Source organism: Notamacropus eugenii, chromosome 2 (assembly GCF_028372415.1).
Source record: "Notamacropus eugenii isolate mMacEug1 chromosome 2, mMacEug1.pri_v2, whole genome shotgun sequence".
NCBI lineage: Eukaryota > Metazoa > Chordata > Mammalia > Diprotodontia > Macropodidae > Notamacropus > Notamacropus eugenii.
Window position 1 is genome coordinate 43,647,245 of NC_092873.1, and position 20,092 is coordinate 43,667,336.

At 45.2% G+C, this 20,092-nt stretch overlaps 1 protein-coding gene across 4 annotated transcripts in view; it reads left to right on the plus strand.

The window, feature by feature from the left end:
* TYW1B (tRNA-yW synthesizing protein 1 homolog B) overlaps positions 1-20,092 on the plus strand; it is a 247,718-nt gene that overhangs the window by 187,121 nt on the left and 40,505 nt on the right. For all 4 annotated transcript variants that reach the window (XM_072640105.1, XM_072640106.1, XM_072640107.1 and 1 more), the window contains one exon: positions 4,308-4,418. In XM_072640105.1, the coding sequence (XP_072496206.1) occupies positions 4,308-4,418 (111 nt within the window). The remainder of the gene's footprint in view (positions 1-4,307; positions 4,419-20,092) is intronic.

Consider the following 20,092-nt stretch of genomic DNA (forward strand, 5'->3'; position numbering starts at 1 on the left):
ATTAATTCTCAGTGACTTTCTGGAGTTTCCTGAGTTAAAATACTAAGTTTATGTATAGTGACAGGAGAGAACATAAACCTATGGACTAAGGAAATGTGATTCTTGCCTGACTCATTGCATTTTAAAAACCTTTCCTTCCTTTTCTTTATTAGAAACTCTACTGATGTTTCACCTATCTAAAATTTTCAGAAAAAAAGAGCAAAAGAATATCCCGAAGGCAAAATAGGTTATCGAGAAAGGAGAGTGGACTGGGGGGTCAATAGATCTGAATTCCGGTTCTGAGGTGCCACTTAGTTTAAAGTTAGATCATTGTGAGTTAAGTACTTTAGAACTGACTTCTTATGGTCAGCAACAGTTGGTGAACTGGTTACTTCTGAGGTTTCTGGGGAAAAGGCATTTGTCCTCCCAGTAAGTGCTGCACGAGTCTGAGCTACTTTTATTGAGGCATCAGCATCATCATTATTATCTTGAGGTGTGTGGAGGAGGCAGGACGGGGGAATGTTTTCAGCAACGTTAGCCACTTTATTCTGTAGATGTCACACAGGACAGGAGGGCATTGGGGCTTCGCTGTGCTCTTCCCACAAGTAAATTCATGGCCTTTTCCTAGAATTAGGAATCTGATTTTATTTTCTCTTTCTCGAGCAATCTTTCTTTCTACCAGTAGTTTTATTTTGGGTTCTAAAAATCTTAATTTCTCATTCAGCCAATTTGTCACAAAATGAAGAAAATAGTTGTCTTCCATCACTGCCTCTATTTATTTTAGATTATGGGTGAATGGGAAGTAGACCCTGAAAAGGAAAGCAGTAATTAGGCAAAGCAGCGGTCTGGGAAAATCAGGTGTTCTGGGTACATTAGTGTTGCTGCCTGCCTCGAAGAGAGAAGCCTGGGAGAGCTGCTTAGTAGAATCCCAGATGTTTGGATCCTGGGGTGCTGGTGAGACTCAATTGTGAGTGTGTGATCCCCCCCCTTAGCCTTGCAGATGGCGAGCATCACATCTTAACTCATTTTTCAGTGTTGCAAAATTCCTCAAAAAGACATTTTTAAAGAGTTTCTTCTTGGAGTCATTTTTATCCTTGTTTCTTGGTTTCTGGTGGATTTTCTGTCTTAACTCATTCTGAGACGTCTCGTTTCTCCAGTTGCTTTCAATGGATTGGGCCTTCAATCCCCACTTTTCTCGCTAGCTCAGGATCTGTATTTTGTGTGTTTTTGTGGCTCATTTTACCAACTTTGAAAACACTATGGAGAAGAGCGCCACCATATTTTGCATTATTCAAAATGTGACCTGATGAGGAAATTGTCCCTTCTCCCATTTCTGTGCACTGCATTTCTACCAAGGGGTCTGAAAATCTCATTAGCTTTTCTGATTGCCAGCGTTGCAGTGCCCAGGTCACCTTGATGGAAATGTAAGTTTACAAAGCACTGTCTTTACAATAGCCCTGGGAAGTGTAGATAGTTACCTCCATTTTACAGATGGAAAAAATGAGCCCCAGGATGAGTGACTTGCCTAGTGTCACTTAGGAAGTGTTTGAATTGGGCCTCTACCCAGGTCCTCTGAACTGTAGATCCAGTGTTCTTTCTACTGTTCTGAGCAACACATTTTAGGAAGGATGTTTTAGAAATTAAGCTAGGGAATATCCAAAAGAAGGTGACAGAGATGGTTAGGTACCTCAAAACTATTCCTTCAGGGACTCTTTGAAGGAACTGAGAATGTTTAGCCGGGAGAAAAGAAGACATGGTAGGTCTTGGTCACCATCTTCAGATGTTTATAATGCTGCTATGTGGATGGGGATTAGGGTTATTCTGTTTGGTCTTGGAAGAGTGTAACAGGAATGCAAACCCCAGTGTTGCCTAAGGAACAGCTTCTTCCCCATGAGAGCAGTGTGGGAGTGTAGAGATTGGCCCTCGTCCAGTTGAGGTGGTGTGGCCGGTGATTTGGAGGGAATGCATGTGCTTGGTGGCTGGAGCATTGGATTGGAATCTGATTTTCTGTTCTCACAGGTGTAGGCAGGGTGGGAAAAGAAACTCAAAGCTGTCATTGGAAACAGTTGAGGCATTGGGGTCTGTTTCACAGAACTACCTTTACCCACCCTTAGCTCTGGCTTTCACTTTTGGGAAGGGAAAGGTTCAGACTAGACCAGCACCAGGTAGCCTCCATCCGGTGAGGGCAGGCCCTGTAAGTCTGAGAACATGTCTGTCTTGGGGAGGGCGGAGGTGTGGAGCATTCCTGACTTGGAGATGAGGAGACTTCAGGGGCCTCTGGTGCACATTAACTCACCTACTTGAACCTCAGTTTCCTCACCTGTAAGATGAGGAAGGCCCTCATTTTATGAAATTGGAAAACCTAATTTAATTCATGTAATGTAATTTAATATAATATAATTTCATGACTCTGGAAAATGTGCTCTTTAAGATGTCAGGGGAGGAGGAAAATGTGCTCATGTCCTAGGTGGCCCCTGGAGCGACTTCAGCCCTAGAGCCAGGAGCCCCTGGTGTGACAGCGGGCTGCCAGGAGGAAAAGGGGTAACATTTGGGGTTTTTTTGGCTGTAGAGGGCAGAACTGGGAACAGAACAGTGAGTAGAAGTCACAGAGGCAAATTGAGGTTTGAATTCAGGAAACACTTCCCAACAAGTAGAGCTGCCCCAAAGGGGAGAGGGTGCCTCTGGAGGTTGGGGATCCCCCCCCTTTTCAGGTATGTTCAGTGGGGATCCTTTTCACATTGGGGGTGAACTCACCGGTCTCTGAGAACACTTCGAGTTGTAAAATTGGATGATGCTCTGACTTAGCGTCATCCAATTTTGGGTACTTGAATCAAATTGAATTTTTTTTAATTAATTTTTTTTTTCAATTAACCAAAATCTATCTTTTCTCCCTCTCTCCACCCCCATTGAAAAAGAAAGAAAATAAAACCCTTATTACAAATCTGTATGGTCACATATGACAAATTACTACATCATCCATGCCCCCAAAAGTGTCAGTCTTAGTCTGTACCCTGAGTCCATCCCCTGGGCAGGACGAGGCGGCATGCTTGGTCATGAATCTTCTTACCCAGCTCCAGTCATTCAGCTGTGAACCTCCTGGTTTGTGGCTAATTCAGAGGCCTGGCTTTTCCTTGTCCATGCTGACCAGGATTTAGAACTTTCTTTGCTTGTCGAAGAGAATTGTGGGGGAAGAAGGTTGAAACTATTGACTTAAACATCCCTCCTCAGTGACACAGCAGTGTCATCTGTTAGAAGGAACAGGGGAAGGGGAGATTCACAAATGAGCATTTTTAGTTTCCAAATAAGAGCCATCTAGTAGAGCAGGGCTTCTCCTCCTAGAGTCTGTGAACTTACTGTTTTTTAAAAAATATGTTTGTATATTGTAATATTTCATTATAATAGTACAAATTATAATATGTTATATTATGTAGTACTATATGTTATGTACTATGTGTTGTTATAAACATTATTTTATTAAAATTTTATATTCCATTTAATACATAAATATGTATGTATTATAATATTTTAATATATAAATATTTATGATATCATTGGTTTCAATCCTATGTTGATTTCACTTTGTGCACTTATAAGCATTATTGTGAAAAGGGGTCCCTTGGCTTCCCCAGACAGATGCAGAGCAGGTGATGGACCCCGGTTCAGAGCCAGTGTTTGGGGGCTGATCCTTCTGTTGGGGAAGATGCCCTGGACAGAACCTGGAGAGGGAGGTTTGAATCGAGGTTTGGGTGCAAAGGTCCTCCGTCCCATTGGTGCCTCAGTTGGCCCATCTGTTGCTTGTAGAGCAGTCTGGAGGATATCCTTGGGTGGTTTGGGAAATGACTGTCTTCAAGAGAGGTTGGGCACTGTCTTGCTCTGTTGAGTTTCTGTCATTGCCCGGCCCCCCATAATGTAGTGTTGTTTGGATTCTTCCCTTTTCCTTCTCTCTCACACCTCTGTGTGTGTGTGTGTGTGTGTGTGTGTGTGTGTGTGTGTGTGTGTGTGTGTGTGTGTATGAGGAGGGATGCTGCATTCCTGCCATCCTCACATGTCTGTGATGCTCTCTCAGATGCAGAGCTCTGCCTGGCCTGGGCTCCTGCACGGCTTGTATCTGGTGCTGCTGGTCACCCTTCCGTTTAGGGCATGAAGGAGGGAATGAGGACTTCTTTGCTCTGGCAACAGTGGTTGTGCTGACCTCTCCATTCATTCTAGTGTTTTCCTCCCAGGTTTCTATGTGGCCACACAAGAATGTTGGGTGGTCTCTGACATGCTCTGGAGGCAGCTTTAAGTGACATTTCTTCTAAGCTGAGCTGGCTGTTTCTCTATTTCAGCAACAGCGTACGGTGTACCGCCTGACCCTGGTGAAGGCTTGGAATGTGGAGGAACTCCAAGCCTACGCGGAGCTGGTGTCCCTGGGGGAGCCAGACTTCATCGAGGTGAAGGTAAGGCACCCATTGGGCAGCCTTGGGCTTTTGCCCTGAGTGTCTGCTGTGGAGTGGTTGATGCAGCAGAGGGGCCAGATGCTCCTAAACTCTGCACATCTTCATCCCTGGCGGGGCGATCCAGAGAGTTCTCAGGTGGTCAAGAGTGGCATCTCTCTCCTGGAGACTGGAGATGATGGGAAACTGGACTAATTCTCCTTGAGTCACCGCTGACTTAGCCAGTTGCATTTTGGCCGCTGAAGTAGAGGCTTCATGCCTGGAGTTGCTCCTTGGCATCGATGATCCAGGGTTTATGTGATGGAGCCTTTTGGACAGTCATACTCAGGGGCACAGGTTGGGGGGGGCGGGGCAACCACCCGATTGCCTTTAATGTCTTTCATGCTGTCTTGCCCCAGGGCAGGAGGATGGTGCCTTTTCCTTTGGGGAGGGTTCTTGGAACTTCTCTTGTTCTGTAGAATCCTGAGTTCTTCATTTCTTTCCTATCAGTCAGTCAGTCAACAAGCATTTATTAAGAGCTTTTTATGGGCCAGGCACCCATTTAAGCAGTGAGGACACAAAGAGAGATGAAACCACTCTCCCTGCCCTCCAGGAACTCAGAGTCCATAGGAGAGGACAGAATGTGACAACATGCATATACACTGTCACACACACACGATGTATAGACAATACAAATATATATATACACACACACACACATACATATACACACATACATATACACATACACACAAATAGTTGTGTGTGTGCGTGCATGCGTGTATGTGTGTGTGTGTGTGTGTGTGTAGATGAAAATGTACAGCATCAGTGGAGGGTAGTCTCAGAGGCTTTAACCTGGGAGGCAGGGACAGTTACCAGGGAGGAGAGACCAGGAAAGACATCCTACAAATGCTGGAACAGCTGAATCTTGCAGGAAAGCTAAGAGGCAAGGGGAAGGAGGGAAAATATTCCCAGCCAAGGAGAGGGGGGATGGAGCCCCGGGAGTGTGGGGCAGCAGAAGTCAACGTGGCTGGTTCATAGGGAGCATAGAAGGAAGTCGATTGTCAGAATACTGTAGAGGAGGAAGGGCCCAGCATTCTATTGGAAAATATGGAATTTCAAACTGGAAGATGAAGGTGAAGTACAGTGAAGGAGGGAGTGTTTGGTTTAAGTCAGGAGCATTGGTTATTTACCTATCAAGACCCTTGTTTTGTGGGATGACCTCAGTTTCCTCATCTGCAAAATGAGCATTTTGGAGTTGGTGATCGCTGAAGTTCCTTCCAACTCTAAATCCTGTGAACCTATCAATGTTGAGTTATCTAATGGGTGTTCCTTAAATGTTCTTACCTGTATTAACCACTTCATTTAGATTTGGACACAAACATCAGCAATTTCCTAACCCACTGTAAATAATATAATTAAATCTTTGAAATAGTTGCCTTATGGTGGAATTTTACTGTCATATGAAGGAAATCAATGTCCTTTGTAACCCAGGACAAATAATTACTAACCATCGATGATGATTCTAATAATCATTAAGACTTTTTAAAACATCCATTCACTTCTTAAAAATTTCCCTGTCATCGGGGGAAGGAAGTTGTGTGTGGGAACCAGGATCTCAGATTCTCAGTCTGCCTTTGACCACCGACCAGCCTGCTCCACTGTTGTAACTTCCCTCCATTGTCACTTACTTGTGAAGGCTGGTGCACCTGTGGTGATACCAGCCTGGAAACATGTTCTCCTGCCATAGAGCCTGGCATTGGGTACTTGAGTGCTTGGATGCATCTGTGAAATCTTCAGTGTGGGGGTCCCACTTCTGCCCTCTCCTCCTTGCATTTCTTGTCTGTGGCCTTCTGTGAGTTTGGGGCACATGCCCAGTGGGCTGGGGGCTGGCATCTGGCTCTGTGGACATTGCATGGAACCAGTGGAGCATGGACTCCGTCCCTAACTAATGTTCCTTCATTCTTAGCACCTAAGGACCTGCTGACTTTGGTGCCATCCTTTTGTCCTATGTCTCCTTCACCGTCCTTAGTTCTTAATATGGTGCTGCTGACTCACATCCACCATGCTCCTCTCCCTTATCCTTTGGGGAACGTGCCAGGTGATTTTGTGGAGATTGTATCATTCTGTGATTTGGGGCCATGTAGTGTTATGGCATTTGCATTCTTGTGAAATGTGGACCTTGGTTTCCCCAAGAAGCTTGTGGTCATGAAAGGCCCTTCCCAGTTTCCCTGTTCTCTGGTTCCCCTGGGCCTAGCACATTGTCCCTGTGTAATGCCTGTCCAAAATGGATGATGGGACTGTCCAACATGGGTAAAGGACCATCAAGTAATAATTGTGTAATAGAGCTTAAAAGAAAGGATTTGGGAGATGAAGTGTTTCTGCCAGGTGACTTTTCTGGCCTCACAAAAGACAATGGGATTTTTAATAATCTTTCTGAGAAGAAGCTTTTTTTGACACTTAAGGAGAGGGAGAGGGGCCATGCTTTTTAATGGCCCTTATAAATCAGGGTTGATGAAGCCTACACTTCTCCCTGCTCTTCCCATATGAGACTAGCTTTAGGCCAGCACTCAGGTGTCTCCATCCAGGAGATGGAGATTTTTCATTGTTAGTTGATAGGAATTCTGTTTTCACACAGATTCCCCCCAGCACCCCTTTCTATTAGAAAAAATCATATAAAAGCAAAAAAAACCCCTCTGCATTTTTTTTTTTAGTTTTAACTTGTTATTAAGGCAGGTGTACAGACATAAAAGGTCTAAGTCTGCAGTATTCATCATTGCGCATGCCTGTGTGTTAGAGTGACTGTGGCATTAGCCCTACTGGAGACGTGTTTTCACCCCGAGATTCATCTGTGGCTCTCACCATGTGACCATCCTTTCTCAAATGAGGGGTCTCTGCTCTGCAGTTTCTCCTGTGATTGTATGATTCACATGCACTTGAAACACTGAGAGAGGACATGGGTTCATACTTCAGTGGTGTAACTAATTTCAGTATTTTCTTCCTCATCTTGTGGTGGCAGCTGGCAACTAACCATATGCTCTGAGAAGGATGATAAATCTTTCATTGGAGACTATCTACCCACCACTGTGAGCCTATGCCACACGAAGAATCCTACTCCTGACATGCCTCCTTCAGCCTCCTAAGGAAGTCAGAGGTTTCTGTAAATTCTGATTTTCTTCTTTCTGAAGATGGTTAGGTATTGAAATCAATGAATGAGATTAAAGGAGTCACTTTCATGTCAAGGGCCCAACTGTGAATCTGAATTCATCAAGCCTCGTAGGTCTTGGTAACAAACATGGCAAAGATTCTCATTATGCACCTTCTGAAGATGGTGATTCCATGCCCAAAGGAGGCAGACTGACCTGGCAAGGTTTATATTCTGGATTAAAAAAAAATGCAGTTGTGCTTAAAGCCAACTGAACTGAATTCTTTTCAGAATGGATAAAATCTTTTTAAAAGAGAAAAATAAGTGGGTAGACCCTCCCTGGGATTGTTGCTGGGACTGACTTTATTTTTTTTTTAAATGTGATCTGGAAAAGAATATACACAATGAAACTGTGAAATTTTCAGATGACACTCCCCCCTACTGCGTGGTGAGATGCCAGTGCAGATGCCAGACTTTTTTCAAGGCTTAGCTCAGGTCCCATTCTTTCTTGAAGGCTTCTCTGAGCCTTCTTTTCACATTTCTTTAGTCCCTTTGTACTTTTCACATTTTGCTCCGAATTATATTTGTTTATACATCCGTGTTTCAATCCCCTTCCCAACCAGAGTGGAGGCTTGCTGCTGGCCCTCAGGGTTGGATTTCCTCTTCTTCTCTTTGGTGCCCAGTACAGTGCTCACAGTACATGGTGCCTAATCAGTGCTGACATTTTGGTTCATTATTGGACCAGCATTTGTTGAGGGCCCCACATGGACTGGGTTCGTTGACAAAAGCATGATAGTCCCTGCCCTTGGTGACCTTACATTCTGTCAGGGAAAATAACAGGCACACACATAAGTGTGAACAAATAGGTACAAAATACCAGGTACTGGTGCAGATGGGTCACAACACTCCCCAATTACATCCCTAGGGAATGCATTCATTGGCATAGACATCGTCATTCCTAGAGGGATTCAGGCAAAGAATGCATACCCATTGCTTGCTGCTTTTATAAGTATAACACTGTCCTCAAACCCATCTGTCTAGGAAATCAAACCTTCTGTCTCCGTCTGCCATGTGATGAATGACTCTTAGATTGTTTTAGGAACTTTTTAGGGGCATTAGAACATGGGAGTGGAGGCAGCCCTGGACTGGGTGTTTTAGTAGCCTTGTGGTCCTGGACAGCTTGCTTAGTCTTTCTTCAACTTCAGTTTCTCCATCTATAAAATGGGAATCCAGGACTTGCCCTTCTCACCTCACAGGCTTATTATAAGACCAATCCTTGGCATATTTCACAGGGCTACGTAAAAGCTGAACTCCTGTCATGCTCATACTGGCACTGAAGCTGAGTTGTGGCATTTCTATGGTAGGCACATCCCTAAGGTTGAGAGAGCTGGGCTTCCAGGTGGTTTGAGGGCAGCTTTGACTCTAGGCCACCTCTAGAGAACTCTGCCCACAACTTTAATTAGCTGTGAGGAGAGAGAAAGACAGAGACAGAGACAAGGAGATGGAGAGAGACAGAGAGAGGCAGAGAGAGACACACACACACACACACACACACACACACACACAAACATAGAAAAGGGGAGAGGGAAGGAGAAAGAAGAGAGAGAGAGGCAGACATGGACAGAAGCAGAGACAGACAGAGAGGAGGAAAAGAACAGGAAGGAGTGGGAGGAGGGAGAGAGAGGGAGTACAGGAAAGCACCTTGCGCCTCATCATTGGCTGCTGAGCTGGGACCCTGAGTGTGTTGTTTAGCAGCCTGCACACGGTCACACTGGGAGCTGCTGGCTGAGCTTGTACCCAGGCTCCAGGCTCTCCTGACGCCTGCAGCAGCCTCTTTTCTACCACCCTAAGTGACCGACTGGGGCCACTAAGGCTGTGTGTGTCTGTTGGCATTTTGTCCTAATTCAGCAGTTTTAGCTCACTAGCCCATGGTTTGTTTTTGTTTGGAAGGAAAGACTTTGGTTTGGTTTGTGGTTTGGTGCAGACCTTGCTGCTGGGGCTTATTTCACTTTGGGTGTGTACCTTGGTCCCATCCCTGACGGTGACAAATGGATCCTTCCCCCAGCTGCTGCTCACCCTCCAGAGCCCTGGCCTCTTGGCTGCAGCTCCTAGAAACAGGCCTTTTGGCCCCTTGGAACCTGCCCAGTGTAGCCCTGTCTGTCTCCAGCCCTTGTTCTAGTCCAGTCAGCCTTCTAGTTAATGCATGTTATTAGATTGTGTGGCCTGTTAGGCCATGTGCCATCCCTCTCCCTGTGGAATGAAATCCCATGAGGACAGGGGCTGTTTCTCAAAGATCTTTGTGTCTCCTTCAAGGACTGACACAAGATCCTGGATCCTGAGCTGGTGGGGCCCTTGGAATCCAGCCAGCCTAACTCCCTCCTTTCACAGAGGAGTTATGTGACCTGGCCAAAGGCTCAAAGATCTGGAGGCCTCTGACTTTCAAGCCTGTTTGTGACATGTGCACTTAGTTGTACGGTGGCTGAATGGGGACGTCTCTGTTCCCTTTTGTTGTGAGTTGCACAGGACTTCATGGTGGATTTGTTGTGATACAGGATAGATTTTCGTCACTGAGAGTAAAATTGTGTTTTTGGTTTATGAGCACAAACAGCAGACTGTTGGGAGAAATGGTGCATCATGTTCAGAGAATCTTCAGGTAAAAGAGGCCAGAGGGATTGCCTTGCAACCCACTTTTGCAGATGAGACTTAGGACCAGGGAAAGACGTTAGAGCTTAACTTGAAAACAGGAAGAAAGACCTTGAGAAGACTTCTGTCTTGTGTCCCCTCTGGTGTTTTACTTGTCCCAGATGTCAGGTTTAAAGGACACTTGCATTATGTAGAAGCTTAATGGTGACTATTGTGAAATCGTGTAATTAGACACTTAGTTTCAGCAATCCAGCAGTTTATTGGCAGATACTGAAGAGTCAAAGATCAAAATGGCCCCCAAGTTAAACATCTCTCAGCTCTATTTGAAGGTGTGTTAGGGGTAAACTGTCAGGCAGAGACCTGAGGCTCCAAATTCTCCGGAGCCAAAGAAGAGGGGATTAAGCTCGGAATTAATTAAATTCTCAGAATTCATTTTCATCTTTTGAAAGGCCTGATTTGGAGAAAATTCCTGGGTCACTTTTCCTTGGCTATGTAAATGTACTCGTTAGCATTGTCAAGAATCTTTTGCAAACCTTTATGTTTTTCCTTTAGTATAAGCTGTTCTAAGAACAGCGTGTGTTCACTTATCTGATCCAGGGCAGGTAAAGTTTTCCACTTGGATATTTAAGACAAACATGCCATTTGTAAAAATGTGTGATTGAAGAATGTAAAAGCCACAGAAGCTAGAAATAAATGTACAGATAATGAGAGATCTAACAGTTAAGATTCTATAGGAAAAAAGGTTCACACCTACTCAGAAAAATGGTGGTAATTACTAGAGTTAAACACATAGCAATGTACAGTGAGCCAACAAAACGTAGAACAGTAGCTAGTGGTTAAATCGTTGTTGGTTATATATTCAGAGGGAAAACTTGCTGGTGAACAGCCTCAGTTACCTCCCAGCAAGGGGAGGTGGAGCCCCCAGTGTGGAGTGCTTGGGCCATCAGCAGTGAGACGAGCATTGGATAAGCCAGGGAAATAGCATTTCTGCCTTCTGCACTAATGTGATACAGTAGGGCATAAAAAATGTGAAGTATCTCTGCAGGAAAAAAAATGGCACTTCTCTGTTTTAGGGAGACATTAGCAGGCTTGTAAATTGGAGCGAGACCGAAATGTGGAAGGGAAGAGAATTCTGATGAGGTTTTATCATGATGATTCTTCATCAGTTCAGATTTACCTGGCAGGAAAAGTAGGCTCAAAGGTTTTCAGATTGGGATAGCCAGCTAGCTAGTATGGCTAGATGCCATTGAACCCCTTGATGTGATGGATGGATGTCAGTATAGGTAGTATAAACAGATAAAAATATTATAGATAAATAATAGAAATGGCTGTATAAATGAATAGTTTAGACAGATAACTTACATAGGTAGCTACATAGACAGTACAGACAGATGACAGATATTATAGTTAGACAGATAACATAACTAGGCTAGATAGATGTGTAGACAGATAACATGGATGGCTATATAGATAGATAACAGGTAGCACAGAGAGATATCATAAATAGTATAGGTATCAGATAGGATAGATGGATGGAGGCAGCATTAATGAAGCACATGCTGTGTGTTAAGCTCTGGGGAGACAAACCCGAGCAAGCAAGATGGGCCCACCCTCAGGGACTTGAATTCTCATGGAGGAAGACCACATGTAGAGAGAGGAGGGAGGGGTGGGGGTGGGATGCATCAGATAGTAAGTGTGGTCAAAAAGTTAGTTGACATTTTGAAGGGCCTGGAAAGTTTTGAATTTCTGCAAAACATTTATGGATCCTCTGATGTAATAAGTTGAATTACCCCAAGCTGGAAGTTTAAACAAGTAAACAAACGATGAGGGGGTGGAGGTGGGGGGATGAGTCGTGAAAATGGTGATCCTTCCCACTTGAACAACTGGGCTCCAGAGTTCTCTAGCAATTCTGAGTAAATCTTCCCAGGTACAGCTCCTTGAATGATGTTTTGGGAGCTGTTTTCTGCACTGTGGGCTCTCCGTTTGTATTCATAATAAACAAGCAATTTTTTATTTGACTTTCAAATGGAGTGTATCAAAAAAGGAAAGCCGGCATGAAATGTAATAAAAGTTCATCTCTTGAATCTTAACTAACTCCTTCCACAGTAGCCTCCAGTCCCCAGACTGCTTTGTTGGGCAGTGAAGTCACTCCAGAGATGCCACAGTGAGCAAAGGAAGGCTACTGCTTAGTGACAACACCCCCTTGACCTCTCAATTCGTATTGGTGAACAGGGAGTGAATGTCCTGGTCTTGTGGAAAGGACGCCAGATTGGGTGTCAAGGCTCCTGGCTTTATATCTTGGATCTGCTTCTAATCCTTGTGTGACCTTGGCAAGGTCACTCAATTTCTCTGAGCCTCTGTTTATCTGTAACAGAAAATGGTTAAAGGAGGTGTCCTAAGGTCCCTTCTGTCTGTAGCTCCTGTACTGATACAAGGCATTGGGCTAGATACTAGGGGACACAAATAAGATATAGCCCTTGACCTTGAGGTGTTTGTAGTCTGAGAAGGTAAGGAAGACACACTTAATTGACCAGCCAGGTGGCTTGGTGAATAAAGCAGTATTCTTGGAGCAGCAGGATCTGGCAAGAACCTCGCTTCAAACATTAACTTAGTTGTGTGATGCTGGAAAAGTCATTTATCCTCTTACAGCCTCAGTTTCCTCATCTGTAAAATGGAGATGATAACAGCACCCGGCACACAGTTGGCACCATCTAAATATTTGTCTTAAATACTCAATTACAGGTATAAGCTGATAGAGTAACTGTACAGGAAAAATAAAAGCGAATGCCTGAGAGGTTCTGTGGAAATAAAGATTACTTCTGGATTTGAGCCAAAGTGGGGAAGAGTGAGGTGAGATTCTGGAAAGCTTCACAGCCAAGAGACGTCAGAGTGGACCTGGGAAGGCTGGACATGAGAAAAGTGCACATAGTGTAGAGACAGCTGAACAGAAGGACTGAGGAAGGAAAGGCAAGACCCAAGTTGGGTGTTTTGTCACAATCCTAGAGTGGGTGAAGGGGAATTGTAGGAGCCAAGACTGCAAGGGAAGGTGGGAGCCTTGCATGCTGTGCTGGAGAATTTGGACTTGGTGGCCAGTGGGGTCACATGAAGATTAGGGCCCTAGATCTGGAGTTGGAAAGGACCTTAATAGTCAGCCCGTCCCCCTCCTCTGTGGTACAGATAAGAAAATCTGGCCCAGGGAGCTGATGGTCAGGCACATAGGGTCAGGAGCAAGACTTGAACCCAGGTTGTCTGCTTTCAGAGCCTTGGCTTTTTCTTCTTCCATCCTCCTTATTTGTCCTTCTTCTTTTAGCTTGTTTCTCTCTTAACTTGCAACCTGTCATTTGACAAAGTGTCTCCCTTTCCACTCTTTCTCTACTTTTCTTCACTCTTCTCTTTATTTATCTTAATTCTATTTGGAAGCTCAAAGTCAACCATAGCCATGGTTGATAAACAGTTGAATCATTCTGGTGATACACCTCAATCAAAGAAAAGGAAAACAGTTTGGAAATGAAGTTTGACTCACGAAAGAAAAGGCTTCATTGACTTACAAGCCCACAGTATGACCTAGAAACTCCATGAGAGGATCTGTTGCTTCAGTCTTCAACAAAACCAGGTTTTTCCCGAGCACTAGCACTCAAGATAAAATATTTTTCAAGCAATTTTTATTATTTTTATTTAATTGTAAATATTGTGGCAGTTTCCATTGTATTATTTTTTTTGTTGTGTATGCAGAATATTTTGACTACATTATGGGTTAAATGGGCCTTTGTGGACCAGCAGGGGACTAAATTACATAATTCTTATGGGAAGAAGAGGTTTGGAATTCCAAACAGAAGATTTACAATTCCAAACAGATATTTGGAACACCACCTGTCTGGTATTTTGGGCAGGGGCTGTCTCTCCTGAGAGTCTCTCCACTCAGGTGGTGGGGATATTTCTCCTATTGAGACAAGCACCGTAATCTACCTCCAAGGAAATCTTTGCTCCGCTAGGATGTCCTAGGGCACAGTCTTCACAGTTTAGAAAACAGTAACTCCCTGGTGTTATTATTGTTTTTATTTTTATTGTAGAAATGAACCTAATCGTAGCACATTCGAACAACTTGATCATTGCCCAAAGAAGTGATCATCAGTGAGGGGATAAAGATTTCCTGGCTGTGTGACAAATATCCAAAAGCGCCATTTAATGAAATGCCCCCATGGAGTTTCAGGAGCAGTGAACATACAATGAGTCTCTCATTAAAAGCTGTCCCATTCCTCTCCCCTCACTTCTCACCCCTTGGCAGCCTGGCACCCACTTCATCACTCACCTCAGCCTGCTTGCTCTCGTGGTTAATGCTCTCTTAACTGCTGACCTTGGTGACCTTTTCCCCAGTCTTTATCCTTCTTGACTTCTCTGTAGCATTTGCTACTACTGATCACCCTCTCTTCCTGTCTCTTGTTCTTTCCCCTGCCCGATTCTCAGGCTCCTTTGTTGTAGCATCAGCCCTGTCCCTCCCCTTTTGTGAGAGTGTGCGCCAGAATTCCATGCGAGGCTACTTTTTCATTTTTCCTCATAATATTTCTTCATGATGTCATCGGTTCCCATTGGTTCAACTATGCAGAAGACTTCCAGGCCTCTATTTCCAGCCCTAGCCTCTTCTCTGCCAAGACTGCTTCCTATCTCCACCCAAGTGTCCTGTGGGCTTTTGAAACCCCGTGTATGCCAAGCAGAGCTCAGTATCTTCTCCCTCCCTACCCCCAAAGCATCCTGAGCCCTGCCTTCTGCCTGGTGTCGCATCGTCATCCTTTCAGGTCACCCACTTTGGAAACTGGAGAGTCATCTTAGCTCTGCGTTCTTCCTCAGTGCCCTCATCCAATCCGTTGCTGAGTCTTTTTCCTCAAACTAAAAGGTTCCATAGATGAAGGAGGGGCAGGAGGGGGAGGCAAGAGGCAAACAGAATTGAACATTCCATGTGTCTAGTCTTTCAGTAAAGCATCTGTCCCAAAGAGATCCATGAGGTTGGCAAACAGATTCGAGGTTTCATAGTTCTCTGGTGAACTGAACCTAAACCCAGACCTCTCTGAAAGATTTGACAAAGAGTTATTTCCTTGTTACTTCTAGTCATTTATTTAAGTAGACATAAGCCTCCTTGGAGTGAAACCAGAGAAAGGAGAACAATGTTAGCTCAGCAAGAAGTGAGATGATGCCAGTGGACCCAGGAGGGGTAGCCGGTGGGCCTGCACTCACCGTGAAATTGATCTTCTAAGCTCCTGTCAGGGAAGGGGGGTCAAGATTTAAAGTCTCAGTTGCATGGTCCCAGCCCCACAAGAAAAGTTGGAGCTTTGTGGACCTTCTCCCTGAGAGTCTACATTTGTACCTTACTGCCTTTTTCCCTGTTTGTGCGTTTTCCCGGGAATGGCCCCCCACTGCCTTCTACTCCCCCTCCCTCCATCCTGCACTTTGGAGGCATACCTTCCCTGAGTGGTCACTCCAGCCAATGCAGAATATGTGAATGTTTGTGGCCACGAGTCCAGTGTTTCTTTTGGACAGGCCCCTAAACATGAGGCTTTTAATGCTGACATGGTTCACTTGTTCAAAGTGAAGCCACTATTTAGAGCAGGACTTTCAAACCATATTTTGTTTCATGGATTCCTTTGGCAGATAGTCTGAGGAGGCCTTGGACCCCTCCTCAGAATCATGTCTTTAAATGCATAAAATCAAATACAAAGGAAACCAATTCTATAGAAACAAAGATGCAATTTTTTCCTCCATTCAAGTTCATGGACACCCTGAAATCTGTTCATGGCCCCCAGGTGATTTATGGACTTTTATGTTAAGTATTCTTGCTTTAGAGGGTTTTTGGATTTCATGAGGTGTAGGAAAGACAACATGTACTGGTTACTGTTAAAGAGAGTTCAGTTGCTGTTGGAAAAGAGGTGAATCAGCCTGACATATCCGCTAAGAGACCCCTGGTATCTTTCCTCACCTTCCACTGGAGTAGGAATTTATAAAGCAAATGGGCACGAGTCCCAGGAGCCATCTCAGTGTCCTGGAACCTCTTCTGGTTCCTGCCCTTCATCCTCAGAGACTGACCATTGACCTGCTGCTCTGGAGAGGTCAGACCCATTCTCCCTTAGAAGGTGCTATTTCCAATGTCAATCCTCAACCTGGGGCAAAGAAGTGAGACAGCCATGGGGTGATGGTGGTGGTGAGGGCTTCAACTCAGCAGAAAAGATCTCCCCCCTCCTCATGACATTCATGTTTCTTATACTTGGAATAAGCAATGGTTTGGGTTATTTAAAAAGAAGTTCTTTTTGGGGGGGGGGGGCAGGGCGGTGTCATGCTTTCAGGCCCAGTTGACCAGTGCCATGTCCAGGCTGAGGTTTCCTCCTTTATTTATTTCTGCTTTTTTCCTTCCTTCAATCTCATCTACGTCAGCCTGTGAACTCTTCTTTCCAGAGCTGCAGGCAGTTTCAGGAGTCTTCTTCTTGGTGTCTGTGGGAGTCCCACATGAGCCCTTAGAATCACTGTCTCCAGAACTCACACTGGGGATCCAGAAGATTCTTTTCCACATCACCATTATCATCCAAGAGCAAGGCTGCCTCAGTGCTGGGGCCACCAAGCTGTCCCCAGATGGCAGCTGCATCTGAGAAATGACTCCTCAGGAGCTCAGGCAGGCAGGTGTCTATGGAATGGTCTGGTCCTCTCCTGCCTCCCCAGCATCCCATGCATCTTCTTGGTTCTTTATGACCATCTGCCGACTTTCAGCCCCCAGCCTCTTTCATCTGGTCTCTTGTCATAGCCTCACAGTTGGTCTCTCCAGGCCACTCCCCTCCTCTCTTCAGCTTCTACTCCCCACTGCTGCCAGAGGGAGGTTCCCAAAGGCCTAGTTTGACTATGTCACTTCTCAGCAAGGTCTGCGGCATTTCTGTCTTGGTAGTGCCTGTTACATCGTAGGCACCTAAGAAATGTTGGTTGATCGATTGACTCATTAGCTCGCTTTTGTCTCTGGGATAAAATGCAAATTCTTCTGCTTGGCATTTAAAGCTTTTCATCATCAGGCTCCAGCTTCCCTTTCCAGGCTTACTGCTTATCAGTCAGTCACATGCGTTGTTAAGTGCCTACTGTGTGTCCGACACTGACTGTGCTAGGAAGTAGAGATATGAAGACAGAGATGGAGTCCTTGTCCTCAAGGACCTTATATTTAATAGCAATAATGATTATAGTAGTGGTGACGATAAGAACTCCCATTTACTGCGTGTCAGGCACTGGGTCATCACATGTTTGAGTCTCCCAACAATTCTGAAAGTGAGGTGCTCAACTGAGGCAAACTTAAGTTTGTTAAGTGACTTACCCAAGGTCAAACAGCTACTCGGTGTCAGAAGTTGGATCTGAAGTCAAGCTTTGCTGCCTCTAGGCCTAGTGCTCTATCTATTGACCACCAAATAAATGAGTGAATGAAAAAGCATTTTTAAATGCTTACTATGGACAAAGTACTGTGCTAAACATTGGAGATACAAAGAGAAAAGCAAGACAATCTCGGCTCTTAAGGAGCTCTCATTCAGAGGGGAGCAACAGCACACAGAGGAAGGTTTGGCTGTACATTAGATAGCAAAGCCACAGGGGGCTTGGGGTGTAGTGGCAGAGCAGATGGTCATGGGGGAAGCCACATGTTGACATGTAAGTAAATACAAGATATAGATACAGTAATTGGGTGAGTTAGAGACACCCTCAGCTAGGGCTGGGGATCGGGAAAAAACATTTGAGATGAGCTTTGATGGGAGCCTGGGATCCTGGGAGACAGCCAGGCCCAGCAGGGTGGAGGTGGGGGGCAGACAATATGTGTGGTGTCATGGGCTCAGGAGATGGAAGGAAGTGTGTAAGAGACAGCAGATAGTCTGGGAGGGGGATCCATGGAAGCTCTTTGAGTGGCCAGTGACACGGTCAGGTGTGTGCTTTAGGAAAATCACTGCAGCTCTTGTGTGGAAGGCCCGGAGTGAAGCTGGGAGGCCAGTTAGGAAGCCACAGCCAAAGTCCCATGAGAAGTCATGAGGGTTCAAACCATGGCGGTAGCTGAGGGAGGGAATGCAGAGAAGGAGGAGATGAGAGACATGGAGAAAGAAGGGAAGAGACTTGGCAACTGAGGGGAATGAAGAGCTAAGGACGGACCTGAGGCCTTAAACCTGGCAACTAGAAGGATGGGGCTTCCCTTATAGGGAAAATAATGAGTTCAGTTTTGGCCATTGAGGTTGAGATGCCCAAGGGACAATCCAATAGGAGATGTCCAACATTTTGTTTATTTATGAACTCCTCCTAAGGACTGGAGCTTGGATCTGAGAGTCCAAGGACAATAAATATATATGTGTGTGTGTATATATACACCTACATGTATGTGTGTGTATACATGTACGTATGCATGTATGTGTGTTTGCATGTATGGGAATCACCTTCAGAGAGATGACAGTTGAATCCATGGAAACTGAGAACATTACCAGGGGAGAGCTGGATAGAGCTAGTACAGAACCTTTACATGTGTGGGTACCATTCCAACAGAGGACAGAGATGATGATCCAGCAAAGAAGACTGAGAAGGGAGTCCTCTGCCTTCTGGCACCATGGCATGCTTCCTGATCCGTGTGTATGAGAACACATCTCTCATCTTCACACCTTGGCGGAGGCTGTCAGCCCATAGAATGTCCTAGCTGACTTCCAGGCTCAGCACAGATTCCCCTTCCTCTGATCTCTAGCTGCTCGTGGGCTCTCCTACTGTACCCAGATCACTGAGTGGAGACAGTGGGGAATAGGGGGAGCCCCAACTCACTCTGCTTGTGGGACCCTAGGCAAGTCACTCAGTCTCCTAAGTGTTCCAGGCACCTTTCTTAGCCTACTAATTTCAGGAAGGCAGCCGAATACGTCGATAAACAGTTTCCTCATCTCAGTGAAATGATCAATTAAATCGTAAGTCCTGTTTGTCTGAGTCCCTTATTTTGTACTTGCTCATTTGTGTTTATGTTAGTTCTTTACTCTGTCCATCAGTCAATAAACATGAAGCACCTACTGTGTGCTAGGTACTGGCTGCGCACCACAGTGCTGTCTTCTTGAGGGCAAGGGCTGATTTGTGTCCCCAGGCCCGTCACTGTGCCTGTCACTTCATAAAATGCTCGTCAAGTGAAGGAATGAATGGATCCCTGGTTAACTGAGGCAAGTAAATGATGCATGTGCACCCTTTGACAAGGCAGCAATGGATCTTGCCTTTTCCATTGATCTCAAGTGACTTTACTGTCATTATTTTTACACTGTCATGACACCGTCACACTGTTGGCCTTGCCAACGCCTGCCCGTCCCAGTGCTACCGCTCGGTGCAGTCTCTAACCTTGGTGGCTTTTTGAAGGAATGAAGGATCCTCCCATACTGTATTGGTTTGAGCAGAGGACACAGATCCATCTCCCTCCTCCCCTCCGAGCCCCTAGTTTGGTTTATATAAAACCTGACTGAAGATTTTAATCAGTGTTGTTTTTCAGTATACGCGTGCATGTGTGCGTGTGTGTGTGTGTGTGTGTGTGTGTGTGTGTATGTATGTGTGTCTGTCTGTCTGTCTGTCTCCAGCTGCCTTTCAGACATCTCCAGCTGGATGTCCAGTTAGACATCTTATGCTCAGCGTGTCCAAATCTGAACGCATCATCTTCTCCCCAAACCCTCCCCCACTTCTCTATTTCTGTAAAGGACAACACCATCTTCCCCCAGGCTCAACACTTAGGGGTCACCCAGGATTCCTCATTATATCTTGCCCCCTTCATCCAAGTTGTGGCCAAGGCCTGCTGATTTCACCTCTGAAACATCTCTTGAATATCCTTCCTTCTCTCCTCTGACAATAGCACCACCCTGGTGCAGACCCTCATCACCTCATAGCCTGCTGGTGGGTCTGTCTG